The sequence below is a fragment of the Pelmatolapia mariae genome, linkage group LG9, assembly GCF_036321145.2.
Source record: "Pelmatolapia mariae isolate MD_Pm_ZW linkage group LG9, Pm_UMD_F_2, whole genome shotgun sequence".
Taxonomy (NCBI): Eukaryota; Metazoa; Chordata; class Actinopteri; order Cichliformes; family Cichlidae; genus Pelmatolapia; species Pelmatolapia mariae.
The window spans coordinates 34208880-34223968 of NC_086235.1; the positions used below are offsets into that span (position 1 = coordinate 34208880).

At 40.6% G+C, this 15089-nt stretch overlaps 1 protein-coding gene across 1 annotated transcript in view; it reads right to left on the reverse strand.

The window, feature by feature from the left end:
- The window catches only part of vstm2a (V-set and transmembrane domain containing 2A), a 100017-nt gene extending 85535 nt beyond the window's left edge, over positions 1-14482 (reverse strand). The window contains exons 1-2 of the mRNA XM_063484307.1: positions 13899-14482; positions 12557-12723 (exon numbers count right to left, since the gene is read on the reverse strand). Of these exons, the coding sequence (XP_063340377.1) occupies positions 12557-12723; positions 13899-13977 (246 nt within the window). The 5' untranslated portion in view covers positions 13978-14482. The remainder of the gene's footprint in view (positions 1-12556; positions 12724-13898) is intronic.
- Positions 14483-15089: the final 607 nt, after the last annotated feature.

Here is a 15089-nt window from a genome sequence, read left to right on the forward strand (position 1 = left end):
ATCCAGGTGATCGATATATGTATTTTTTGTCTGCTTATTCTGTTGGTTTTTGTTTTTTGCCCTTTTTCGCCGTCCCTCTTCTCAGCTGTTTTTCTTTCCCTCTTTCTTTCCCCCAGTCAAGTAAAAAAAAGAAAGAAAAAAAGATTGAAATCTATGATTATTCACTCTGAAATATTCTTAGACACTACAACAGGTCATGCAATTAATACGGGTTGCTTTTAAATGTATCATTGTCATGTTTATCCAATTGTATTGAGGATTGCAAATGTGAGAAGCGTTGATTACATCTGCAAACAGCATATTCCATTAATATTAATTACAAGTCACAGGATGCATGGCATTATGATTGGGAGCTGAGCCCCCCTAAAGGTCTGAACATAGAGTCACCCCTGACTTACATGTACATCCGTGTACTCAGTGTGTGCTAACTCAAGTCCACTGTCTGTTCCCTTTACATCAGAATTCATAAAAAACAGATATTATAAAAACAACTTAGAAATATTGAAGTTTGGAGTAATGCTACAAATATATTAACCAGTTCACAGCAGTACCAAAAAATCATATCCAGGTCTATACAAGCACTGACCGGAGATGAGTAAACATGTAAGAAACCATTATCATTACATATAGTCTCACCATAGCAACACACTATAAAAAGTACTCCCACACTCACATGGACATGCTTTCATACACTCACATAAAGGACTTGATCAATACACACAAATTCTGACAGTTTTTAATGTATTACTGAATTCCTCCAAATTAACTTGGTTTTTGTCTGTTAGACGTAGATGTTAACAACCATTTAAACCAGATTTGTACATATTTGAAAGCACACATGCAGTACAGGCTTATAGAGCTTCAAACACATTTGCATAAAAACACCAGGATTAAAGCTCACACAGTATTTTGGGAAAAAAATATTAATTCACTTTTAAATAAGCAAATATAATAAGCCCTGGAACCAAGAGCTCTAGGTGCATAAACTGAGCAGGAGCCAGTACGTAAAGAACTGGACTCATTCATGTTCTGTTGTAGGAAGACTGACAGACACACTTGTCTTCAGATATCAGCACAAATCTGAACAACAGTCACAGAGTTTTAACAAGTTCTCAGGGGACTTGGTAAAAATACCACATTAGCAAACATGTTACCATGGCTAATTAGCTGCTCTGTTGTAACAATGTTTATTTACAGCTTAAACCAGTTGTCACACATATCCTTCAGCCCTGCTGCTTACCTTGCTGGTGGAATTTCTCAGTGTAGCATCCTTCGCACTGTCTCTCCATGCCCTTGTCAGCTGTCAGTCAAACAGATACACCTGAGCTTCAGAGCCTAAAGGAGTATTTTGGATCAATCTCTCATTTCAGATCTTATTTTTTTCATCCTTTCAATATTATACAAAAACTCAAAAAAATGAATTTTAACTCCAAGAAGGAAGGACAACTGTCATTTCAGTTAAATGTTCAGATGTATCTGTTTAGTAAAACTGATGTTCAAGATGATGAAACAAATCGTATATGATTTATGTCTTTTTTGAGAAATCACATTATTTCATTTCATAATTTTCATTTCATAATATCTAAGCAGAAATGCTTAAAATTGGCCTGACAGTAACAAAGATAAAGTTGAAGAAAACATGTCAATTGTATTAGGTCACTTGAATTTAACATGAACACTCATTGACTGAAGGCTTTTGTGGTAATTATAGATGCAAACAAAAACATTCTCATGCTTTATATAAGTCTCGGTGATTTGGTTTACCATTTAACATCATTCTAAAATGAAATACATTTATTTGCCATCTCATTTTGTTGGCTCTCTTACCTCACATTTGATGCTTTAAACTATAAACTTGCCCAATGGTTTTGGACTTTACATCTTGAAGCCTTAGTATTAGCATTCTTGCTCACACCATGTTAGTTTTTCTGGACACAGAAATGGGAAGAAGTTTACACACCAATTAAGTCAATTAAATTTTATTTATATAGCGCCAAATCACAACAGCAGTCACCTCAAGGTGCTTTGTATATATAAGGTAGACGCTACAATAATACAAGTCATTAGCTAACACTAGCTTGCTTAGCAAGCTGCATCCATAAAGTGGATTGAAGCAGTTTATTCACACAGAAATGTATAAATTTGTGCAAGTAAGAGACTAAAAATATGTTAGAAACTCACTCACCATAAATAAAGCAGAACATAAATTTCTTGAGTGTTCTTCATTCCCACTGTAACCAAGTGCCCGCTCATACTGTACGATCCATAGGAGTTTTGATGCAGTTTCCCTCCTAGCTCCTCCCCCAAACCTGACCATGGGCTGTTGGCCCGCACAAGTATAGTAAATTTCAAATTTTGGTCCCCACAAAGGTAGGAAAAACCGGTACACAAATAGACACACACAGACACACACAAACACACATATACACACACACACACACAGACACCCACCCCACCTAAAACAACCTCCTGCCACCCCCCTACCAATACTGGAAACAGCCCTGGGTCGTTTCTGCAGTGAATTCCAGTGATTTCAAAAGCCCGGTTTTCTTCCACCGCTGCAGCTGAGCCTGTCAGTGGATCGCTTGACAGTCCACAGGTGGAATAACAAAGCAGCGAGCTCTTTCATGTGTTCGTGCATGCTCACACATAAACAACAGGCTCCTGTGGAGAACTCATGTTCGCTGTTTACAAACCACTGCAGATCATTACAGGCGTGTGCGGGAATGGCAGGGGCCAGAATGGCTGAGGAGAGCAGTTAGCAGACTATACCTGGTGCTTGGTATTGACTCCGGGTGCAGTTATCTCAGCTTGAGTGGAGGAGGAGGCTGCATAAGCTGCAGTCAGACTATGATGGAGAGGCAGGGAGGCAGACAGTAAGGTCACTCAAAGAGCATGGCTGCCAATGGATTTTATGCTTCCTTGCTGTTACACCCAGTGGATTTATAAACTCACTTGTTAAGAGAGGTAAAGCTTGCAGTGGTTTGAGTGCATTTTGGTCAAAGTGCGCAGGTGGATGCTTTATATAACGGTCGTTTGTATTCTTACCCCAGGCTTCAGCTGATCTCAATTTTCTCTGGCGGCTGAGGGTGACCTCGTATCATGTCCACCTCCTTTTTTTTTTCTTAAAAAAAAAAAAAAATCATCTCGCTTTTAGAAAAACATCCCAGTGCTGTGATGTGATGTGTTTCAGGGAGATCTAGGTTTGAATCCAGCAGCAGTCTCACCATTCATGCACTCCAGGCAGTATTTGAGTAATGAAATGCAGTATACATTTTTAAACAGCACACATCTGCGCTAGGTCTCCAGCATCATCTCCGATTTTTTCTCTAAACCTTTACTTCAGCTTTGAAATTCATACTGTCAAGGTGTGGCCTTTATGATATTCCAGATATACAAAGATGTTTGTCCCCCCCCACACACACAGAATTACATTGATTCTAAGCTGCTTTTATTTTTATGTATTTATTCCCAACGTCTGCGGGAATAATACATAACTGAGAACTCACAGAGCAGTGGCTGAAATGATCGGAACAGTTACCTCCACAGATAAATCTCAGCTTTTCTCCCTTTCCCTCTCTTTTATCCAAACATAATCCCACGCCAAATAGAATTACCAGTGGACGGGGTGGTAAAGATTTACTCAATAAATTGATCTTATGGCAAACAACAGTGGGCGGATTAGCTGGATAAAAAGAAGAGATCAAAGCCTGAAAAGATTTATATCCACCTCTTCAGAATAAGAGGGATTTAGGGTTTAAAACTAAAAAAATTCGCTAATGTATTTTTTAAATTCAAATGCATGGAAATGAGGCCCTGTCCGTCATGCGTGACATAACCTTCAGGTAGGCTTTGTACATCTATGAGGAAGGTCAAAGCAGCAGCCTTTCCAGTCAGTATTCAGACAAGGATCCAATATTCTAAATTTGCACCTTCACAATGGACTTGAAATGAAGCAATCAAAATGTAATTTAAGTGTAGACCTTCCGCTTTAATTTTAGGGGTTTAACAAAATATTGCATTAACCATTTATACATAGTGCTTCCATTTCCAGAGGCTCAAAAGTAATTGGTCAAACCAAAATAATTAGAAATACAAATATTGTTTTCAGTAGTTTAATTCAAATCCTTTGTGAGCAATGACTGCCTGAAGTCAGAAATCTGAAAAAGTCAAACAAAGCCTGCACACTTATTCACATTTGTTGGAATGTTTTATAGTGGTATGAATTATATTTAGGTATTAAATATTAATTGAAATATCCACATTCATCAAAATGCTAGTTGTAATTTAGAAAACACGAAACAAGCTTTTGGGTCTTACAGATCTTGTCAAGGTGTGCTGTTTGGCAGGCAGGAGATGGGACCCAATGCAGGACTCGGAAAAGGAACGTTAAACTAAAACGCAGCTTTAATTGCTGGAAGAACTTTACATGAATACAAAACACTAAGCTTTACCAAGGAAACTGGAGAAACTAGAAAGCTAAGCTGTGAACAGAGAACTAGAAAACTACCATAACACAGAGGTTAAGACACAGCATGGAGAGGGTATGACACGACAACAAGCAGGGGATGACAGAGGACTAAAATACACAGCGGGGTAATCAGGAAATGGGAGACAGAAGGGTAACACAGCAGGACGAGACACGGGAAGTAACGCAGAATACAGACACGGACCTTCAAAGTAAAACAGGAAGCACACCAACTGAACTTACAGACTCAGATCGCAATACTGACACAGTACAGAGGGAACACAAGGAAAGGCATAACTTAGACAGGAGACGTGGGAGCAGGGCAGGCACAGAGACACAGACTAGACACTAAACATAACCCAAAACCTAAGAACAAGCAAATCTTAGCAAGAATTCATCCGAAACATACAACAGTCTTAATCAAAACAAAAACACAGAGTCAACAGACTCAGGACCATGACAGATCTTGTGTTCTAAGATTGGCAGATGGGTTAAAAATCAACATAAAGTGGTGGATATAAAAAAAAAACCCTAGCCACAACCATAAGCATATTACTAACAACCTCTCAAATATAAAGAGGTTGAACTGATACAGTGATACTACATTTTGGTCATTAGAGGTGGGCAGATTGATCCAAATATCGATAGTATCGACATCAACACTGGTATCAGTATTTAAACGATACTAACGCAATTAGTATTGGGGGGTTGGAGCCTATCACAGCTGTCTTAGGGTGGGTATACCCTGGACAGTCTATCGCAGGCCTAACACAGAGAATCACCAGTTAACTTAACCCCACTGCATCCCACTGAACTGTGTTATATACTTTTTTTTAATGAAAAATATCATCATGTTAATTCTTTATAGCCTATAGCACATTTAAACAACAGAAGCTGATCAAATGTCAGTTAAAGAGAGGCACATTTACATTCCAGGTCTCTAAAAAACCCCACAGTATCTATATATAATTAAACTGTGTTAACTAAACTGTTTTAGTTAGTCTGTGTTGATACCAACATTTGCGTATCACACAGCACTATTGATCATTTAATTTAATGAATCAAATGAAGCGGATCTATCTCGTCAAAGTAAATAAGCTGTAAAAAAATTGTGACGAAAAGGACTCGTCACAGGAGTGCACACACTAAACAAACACGTAGGACTTTTTTCTTACATTGCCACAATACCTCAAAAATTAGAAGCATCCTGTCTCTGAGTGATTTTGATACATTTATTACTTCTAGGCTGGACTACGGTAATGTGTTATCAGGATGTCCTAAAAACTCCCTAAAAACCTTCAGTTGATCAAAAACGCTGCAGCAAGAGTACTGACAGGGACAAGAAAGAGAGCATATTTCTCCCATATTGGTTTCTCATCATCATATTAAATCCAGTATCAAATTTAAAATCCTTCTCCTCACAAACAACGTCTTGAATAATCAGGTCCCATCTTGTCTTAAAGACCTTATAGTACTTCAATAAAGCACTTCGCTCTTAGGCAGAGCCGTCAGCGCACATGGCTCCTCTTCTGTGGAACGAGCTCCCAGTTTGGATTCAGAGGACAGACACTATCTCTACTTTCAAGATTATGCTGATAGTTAGGGTTGGATCAGGTGATCCTGAATCCTCCTTTAGTTAGGCTGCTGGGGGGCTTCCCATGATGCACTGATTGTTTCTAACCCTGTGTGTTTGCACATAACTCTGCATTTAATCATTAGGTATTATTAATCTCTGGCTACCATTGACATCTACCACGATGTGAGCAACGACAGGATTTTTTGTCCTGTCGTTGCTCACATCGTGGTAGATGGCTGCCTCTCTCTGAGCGTGGAGGCTTCTTCCTGCTTAAAGGGAATTTTTCCTTCTCACTGTCACCAAGTGCTTGCTCAAACGGGGTCGTGTGATTATTGGGGGCTTCTCCCTATAACTGTAGGGTCTACATACGTAAAACACAAATAGGTTTAATGGCAATGTATGATTACACACTAATAAATGGCCAGCCAACCAGATGTATTGATAATTAATAAAAAAACAGAAGACAGCATATGTGGAAATCCCAGTGAAGAGCAAAAAACTCTAAAGTGGTCCCAGTGATGATGGATTAAAAATGGATGAGAAACAAGGTCCAGTACTTTTGTCCATATAGTGCATGTTTTCACGCCACAGTGACTTCTTCCTAAAACGTTTTAATCTTTCAATACTGCCAAACACAGTGGAACAGTGTTCCTTTATCCTCCAGGTCAGGGGCATTTTAAGGGCACCTGTAGAACAAAGCGATGTGGTTTTAATGTCTTAATGAGGCTAACTGGTGGGAACTCAAGAACAGCCTCAGAGACTAAAAATAAAGCAGTTGTGGAAGTTAGTTCAACTGGATTCATGAAAAGCACAGCAATGGAACTATGAAGAAAAATCTGCATGATGCACCACAACTCTCACGCCAGTCCTCTCCAGCTCATTATGGCCATCTTGGAGAGCTGATTTGGAAAATGTACCCTGCATTGGAAACTGAAATAAAAAATTCACTGGTGCAGCACTTTGGTCTTTTTAAATGGCAGAAGCGCTTCACAAGACCACCAGTAAACTACTTTCCTCTGCTCTTAGCTTAAAAGCTTGCATCCGCATATCCATTCACATAAATGTGCAGCATATTATATTCTTTGAGAGGTACACTTTAGTCCTTTTGGATTATAATCCAACATTCTGAAAATAATGCTGCATAATTATAGATGAAATGACAGGCGAGACAGCCTCTGTTAGAGAACGGCAGCCAAAGTGTCGTATAGACTGATGACCCCGTGTTTCCACAGCAATCTGCTCCTGTTCCGTAACAGCAAATGTTTAGCTCCCACTCATGCTCTGCGATCGCTCTCCTCCTCTCTGTGTGTCTTTACTCTCTGACTTGAATCAACAACATCACAAGTGTAGCGCATCCCGTCAGCGGCACGACTCCTCTTTGTCATGGAGGTGTGAATATTTTGTTTCTGTCTGTCTGTGTTTGTGCATAATTATGAACTGGCAGTTTGTCATTTATAATCTGAGAGGAGAATCATTTAGCACTTGTTGTGGAAGCTGAAGCCAAACAGCTCTCTCTATTGACATGTTTGTTTTCCTTTCTTTTAGTCTAATCTGTGTCCAAGGTAGGCTCGGGGAATTTTGGAAAAGCAATGAGCACAGACGCTTCATGAATATTATTTTTTTGTTATTCCAAAAGCTGATAATTGAAAACAGCAACAAATTGAGCATAGTTTATTTTTTCTTATCTTAATCACGGTGCTAAAAACCTGCAAGTAGATAAATGTTCTAACTGAGAACTCTCTGTCAGAAATAACCAGTGGAGCAGCAAATGCGGATTAATGCTGAAAATAGTCCCCATCAAATGCACCATTTCATCCTGTTTTCATCTGACACTCAACACTGATCTCTTTTAACCCAAACCACAATCTTTCCTTGCTTTTCAAACAGTTAACTGTATGTAATAGTCTTTACTAAACCCTAGTCAAACACAAATCTAAACAAACCTTAACCAGAGCTTTAAAAATGATCAGATGTATTTATTTTTTATTCTTTGGATTTGATGATATTGTTATAGAATATATTACAACACAGAGTTTGCCCTCATGCAGAAATAATTGTTTAGAAAAACCAAATGAATAGTAGAAAATATTATTATACAGCATCAATTTAATATTAATGGGAAACAGTGGGGGGAAAAGCAGAAGTGGTTATCATCTTCTGAAGTGGTTATCTCACCAAAAAATTCACATGCTCCCTACATCTACTCTTAGTCCACATGTTGGTCCTTTAACAAACAGAGAAAGCACAGGAAGAAGCCCTGTGACAGATCATTATTTTATCTGCAGTGATGTGAGTACAGTTGACACAATTGTAGATTTTGGCTGCATGTTTATCATCTGAGACTCTGTGCATGGATACAATTTTTAAGAGTCAAAAATGTTTTGAATCCATTTAAAATATTAAAATAATATCTCCATACTGCCACTTTCTCACCAACAAAATCAAGCGAAAGACCAGTTTTAAAACATGTAAAACTCCAAACAAGTTTAGTCTTCAGTGCAATCAGAGCTCACAGCTTATAAACCTTTTTTTTTCCCCATAATAAACCATCATAACCCCTGGGCTATTTTTCTTTAAATTTTCACCTGAAAAAGCAGCCTCAAATGCACTCTGTCACAGCTCAGCAACTGCGAGGCCAAAATGAACAACCGTGGGCTCTGTGCTTCTGCGACACTTGGGAAAATTTGAAATACAATAAGACCCCAGGTCCCCATCACAGGGTCAGGGAAAGATCAGAAAAAGTCAACGCACAAATAGATATTTTTACTGCATATCAAAAATATACACGAGCCAATGAATAACATCCTGATAAAGATGAGTCACTCGGTTTGTGAATGTGTTCTAAAAACTCTCAGCCTGCAACTCTGCAAAATATGATGTTACACAAATGATGCACTTTAGTCCTAGTAGTACTAGGTTGTCTCTTCGCTGAGTGCATCACTCTACTACCTTTTAAAACGGCAGCTGGTTGAGTTCTATTAACAGACACAGGCTGGCCTTGGTACAGGTATCTCCAGAAGACTAAATATTGCCAGGGCGCCTTGGTGTTCAGTGCTTTTGGTGCATTATTTAATAACCACCTCAACAGTGACCATTCTGTGATTAGGGTTGGGTTTGGCATATACTAAATGGATAAATGAATTTTAATAAAACAAAAGTTATTTATCCATTTAAAATCAAGTGCTAAACACTGTGGGTGATAATGGGCTGAAAATTGCATCAAAAAGAGGTGGGCACTAATCAAACCCTGACCTTAGATGGGTCAACAGTGACTCTTCATTAGACTGCAGAATTCTAATAAAGGTTTTTCCTTCATGTGTGAGGCGCAAGTCTTGCTTTATCCCAGACCACAGTAGACAGTTTGTCCTTGATGGTGTTTCAGAGCCGCTAGGGCCACATGTGCACCCTGTCCAGTCGGTCTGAGAAAAAGCTCCTCAAAATCACCACCAGACGTGCTGCAACGGTTGGAGATCCTGCCGCTAGTCACTCATTCAATCGAACTGTCCAGTTTCTTGGACTCATACTGCAGTGCAGAGAAGCCACTATTGTGAGCACTGCTGAAAAAAACGAGGTCTGGCGATCGGTGGAGCAATGCACCACTTACAAAGAACTTGTGCATATAGAATTGCTGTATCCACAAGTGCAATATATAGCACCTTGAGCTAACTGTTGTTATGATTTTGGCACTAAAATGAAATAGAATTGAACTGAATAATGTGTTGGTTATAGATGGCACTGAGTTTAATACTGCTGACATGTTTAAGTTTAACTTATATTTCAACAACAACAACAGCAAAAAATACAGAAAACTGTGCTTATGTGGGTACACAAATGACCTGATTTAGCATTTTGTTAGAAGTTAATTCTAGTGCTTTACAAAAAATACCCATTACCAAATCCTGCTGCATATGGCAAAGGTTAGATCTGATGCAGGCAGAAACTCCTTTCCTAACTGACTTGAGTGGACCTGGGAATGCTTCATTTTTCAGTGTCTACATGTCAGCCTGAATCCACTTTCTACTTATTCACTGAATGTATATTTGTAGGAATAGTCGATACTATCCCTCTGCAGTGTTGCCTCTGGGTAACACACCTACTTTCACACTCACAAAGTCATCCAATTTTTTTCTTTTATCTCTAGAATGACTGAAGTATTATAAAATTGTTAATAATGTTAGTTGTTTTACATGATAGAGCATCTAGGAAGAGATGCATCTGCTAACTGAAACCAAACATTTAAATATAGCATAAAAGCTCAAACACTGAAATATGAGTCACTCTTTTGAAGAGGGTTATAATGTTACGACTTGACAGACTGTTGCAGAGTAATGCTAAAGTAATGTAACTAGCAGTGTAATGGGTTACCTATCCAATATGTAAGTTTAAAAAATGCATTATTTATTTTTTCTATGAAGGAACCCAACACTGATCCTACAGGAAGCTCCACAATGTTACAATGATAGAAAATGACTTTCAAACAGCATTGCACCACGGTGGAACAATAACCAGCCCAGTCTCATATGTTAACATGTAAAACAATCACAAAGAAGCAGTGCATTTGTTACATTCTGCACATGTTTTAAACTAATGTATTTAGGATGCCTGTTTCCTACCTGGAACACATACGTTCTTCTAAGTTACGTGGCCTGACACTTTGTGCCTGAACTGCGGTGGTGCGGAAACACTTCCACTTTGCAACAATACCCTCAATTGTGGATCATTTAGGATGGAAGAAATTTTACAAACTGAATTGTTACAATGGTGGCAATCTACTACAGTCCCAGGCTCAAATTCAGTGCCTATACACAGGTCTGTATAATCCAGCACCTCGAAATGCAGTCTACATTTACAAACAGACTAAAGACACCTTAGTTCAAAAAACAAGAAGTGTAGTTCATATAGTGTGTTTCTGTGTATATGTCCTTGCTTCTTTTATTTCCACATTTTTTCCATCCTTTACCACTATTGTAAAACTTGTCACACAATAAAAGCCACAGGCAATAACTGCATATTTGCATTAACAAAAATAAAAGCTCACAGTACAATAATTGTGTGGATAAGAATTAAACCTGGGTCGTTAAGAGTTGAAGATAAAGTGTCCGCCCACCTACCCTTCCTCTGCACTATTTCAGCACTGAGCTGCTGTCTGTCTTCTCAAGTCTTTTCATATCATCCTTTCAAACATCCGAGTCTTACTTTTCGTGCATGCAGCTTGGATTTCCATAAACATTTGCATTCTAAGACATTGTGTTCATTTCCTCTAAATTTCCAGGAGACCATGTGACTTCGTTCTCTATTACTCTCTCTCTCACACACACACACACACACACACACACACACACACACACACACACACACACACACACCACACACACTGCCATTCAAAGTGAAACACTGCAGGCCAAACACACACACACACACAGCAGCTTTCATTCAAACAGCCATCCCTGATAAGAAATATGGGTAACAATGTGATGTCTGCATCAATAGGCCACTTCAACCCAACATCCAAGAGTCATGTGGGATCAAACCCACATCAAAGCCTGGCCGACGCTGCTATGAGAGCCGGGCAACAATGGAACAATAATTAAAGCCACATGGATATCCAGCTACCTCCCGTCACACACATCTCTCACTTCCCCTTTGTCATAGAAATGTACAGATCACCGTTTGATGTCTGTCATGACAATACAACAGGCCTTGCACATCACGAAACGCAGCTCCTCGCCACACAATATGGAAGCAAGTCATTTCCATCCATTTGAATGCAGTAAACACTCTCATCCACTAAGCAGCTGATCATTATTTGCTGTCATAACCAGCAGTAATGCAGCAGCAATACATAACAAAATGCCAAAGTGCCTCCAATGCACTGTTAAATGAGGCAGCGTGCAGGAATATGCTTTGGCTGTATTGATTCAGCCACTTTTTATCCATCCATGAATAGTCGGGCTCATTTACTTCATTTATCATGTAATTAATATCCAGAACGAGCTAATTTTTTCCCTTTCCCACCCTCCACACTTTTCTTTGATTAATGCTCTTATTTTTCTTCTTGATGGGGCTGCGTCCTGCTTGGAGTGCGGAGGGCTTTTTTTAACTGTTTCAGGGGAAAGTTGGAAGCCCAAGTAGTCAAACTAAACTTAGAGCCACGGATTGAAAAGTTATGAAAATGAGAAAAGTTTAACCCCCAAATCTCAGCTGGCATTCAGCTATCAATAAAGTTTTAACCACTTCGGGGAAGCAGCTGGGGGTGGGGGGTTGAAGGTAACAAAAAGTTCCAGAAAAGAAAAAAAAATACCCAAAAAGCTCTGGCATTAATGCTCTGTCGGCTACAGAGGCACGAGGTTTGATAACATAAGGTGCTTGTGCGGAATAGCTGGGGATACAAACTGGATGCCCTTATTTCCTTCATGAGTGGGTGTGCTCCAAGCAAGCCTCGCACAGCTCTTGATAGGGAAAGGGCAGACGCCGAGAGAGATGCAGAGAGAGAGGGAGAGATTCCCTTGTACCTCTTGAGCATCGATGTCCTCCTCGCTGTCACTCGGCTCCGGCGCTTTCACGAACCACCACTGGATCTCCAAATACACGGAGGCGGTTCCGCTTTGGAACGCGCACGCCATTTCTATGTTTTGACCCTCTTTGACGGTCATGTTGGAGGGCAGGTCCGTGAACCGACCTGCGGATGAGAGAAGGAGGGGGAGGAGGAGGGGTGAGGCGGGGGTAATAATGATGAGGCTAGTTTGTGCGTCGTCTACACGCACAGAATCACTCGAGTCTCCTGCTCGCTGATGGCCGCAGTAGCTGCGTTACTGAGGCACACGTTTGACGAAAGGTGCCTTCTTGTTTTTAATTAGAGAGCCCCCCCCCCCCCCCCCCCGCTCCACTCCCCAGCACCACCATCACCACCGTCACATATAATGACGCGTCTTCATCTGGAATTTACGTAACGCACGCCTGCTACATTATTCACAAACTAAATTGGAGCAGCCATGCCCCCCCCCCCCCCCCCCAAAAAAAAAAACAAAAAAACAAACCTTTCCTATTATACATGCGTGTATCTTTGTAGCCACAGTGGAGCTGGTTGAAACCGCGTTAAAAATTCCAACTAAGCTTCGTGGTGTTTGCCTGAGTGTGATTCAGTCCACGGGATTTTTTTAAAAAAGCACAGATTGATAAAGAGTTTGGTTTGAAGGGGCTGTAGCCTTCTGTGGAGCGGTGACGACATGACATTTGTAAACTTTTAAACCAAACCGTCGTTTACGTCCTTTCCGACAAACTCCCTGTTAAACTGTTTAGAGCTTTGTAGCGGCGATGTGGCCAAAGGCGAGCGTGAGAGAGCCCGCACCGACGCAGTTTGAAAGTGGCGAGCGACACGAAGCAGCCACACGGAATCCGGAGCGTCGGCTTTTCAGGAGCGCGGACAGACGCAGGCAGCTGCAGCTGTCCGCGGTGCTGAAAGCTTCTCATGAAAGGCAGCCTTTAAGACAAGTTTTATCTCCCCATCAAGCGTCGCCGTGAAAGAGATGCAAGGGGGGAAGAGGGGAAGGAGCCCCTCTTCTCTTCTGAACGCGACGTGAAACGACTTGATCTGAAACAATCACCAGTTGCATTTTTTTTTCGTTATCAGCTTCAGGAGAAACATTCATTCTGAGATCGCTTTCGCTTTCTTTTTTTTCCAGTCACTTAAAAAAATCCCTTTACAACCGCCTCTTTTCCCCGTTTTCCGCCAGCAAAGCTGCGCACTTTTAACACTTTCTCCCACCAGTGCAGGGCAGCAAAGCCAGACACGATCGCGCTCGCACGCCAACATTGTTTTTCCCCCTTTTGGTTAAGAAAATATGCCATCCTTACCTTCAAAAGAGAATCCGAATTGAACGCAAAATCCGGTTAAGAAAACAAATCCAACAGTATCGTGTGAGGTCCACATCATTCCAAGATCAAGGGGCTCGTTTTTCTTTTTACATCAGCCGGAGGAGGATAGAAAAAAGACGAATCTTTCCAAGGGGGCGAAGAGGGGGGAAAAATCCTGCACACCAGCAAAATCAAACAGTTGCTGGGCGAGTGTGTTTAAACGGAGATTTCAGAAGGCTGAACATGCTGGAAAGCTACAGCTTGTCGTTGCCGAAGTTCTTTTTTTCTCCTTCCTTCTCTTTCTCTATGCCTCTCTGCGGGAGAGACTGTCGACTGCCTGGTTGCACTGAAGTCTGTGAAATAACCGTGTTGCGGTCTTCTTCTGCGCTACCAGAGAGACGTCAGTCTAGAGGATCACTGTGGCATCCACACTCTCCCCACACCTCTGCAAATCTAGTCCTCATCCGGCCCTTTTTCCTGTCACCTTGACCGCTTAATTTAAACAAAAGCAGAACCGAGCGTTTGCTTTACAGTTACTACTTTTTAACGAGCTTATTTTATTTGGACATTTTTGCAAATGATGCCCAAATGATGCGAATACAGATTTTTAAAGGTCCTACTTATTCACAAAACTTCAGTTTTGTGAAAGAGAACCTTTAAGTTTGTCTAACATGCACAAGAGCGCGTATTTAATGTGGGTGTGTCGAAATCTGGTGCACTCACACAGTCAGGAGTTCGTCTAAATATTGTAGCTTCACAAGTGAGCAAATAAGAAAGATGACAGTTTGGAGGTGGGTCAGGGCAGGGCAAGCATAACATGTCCCGAGTCATTAAGCTAAAAGAGAGCCTGCTGGAATATGCTATTAGTCTCCCGGAAAGACTGAGAACATTTTGGCCTTTGATGCAGTGCGTACATATCGTGGCACCACTAATGTCTGCTCATAACGTGAATGGAGATCAGTCATCCTTTGCGGAGGAGGACAGGTGTGTATAGGTCGACTGGCATAAAGTCAGAATTCAGCAGTGATGGGAATAACAGCGTTACAAGTAACGGCGTTACTAACGGCGTTACTTTTTTCAGTAACGGCTAATCTAACTAATTATTTCTATCGTTACAACGCCATTACCGTTACTAACAAGAAAATGCGGTGTGGTCGCGTTACTATTTTTCAACAACCAGACGGCTGAAGC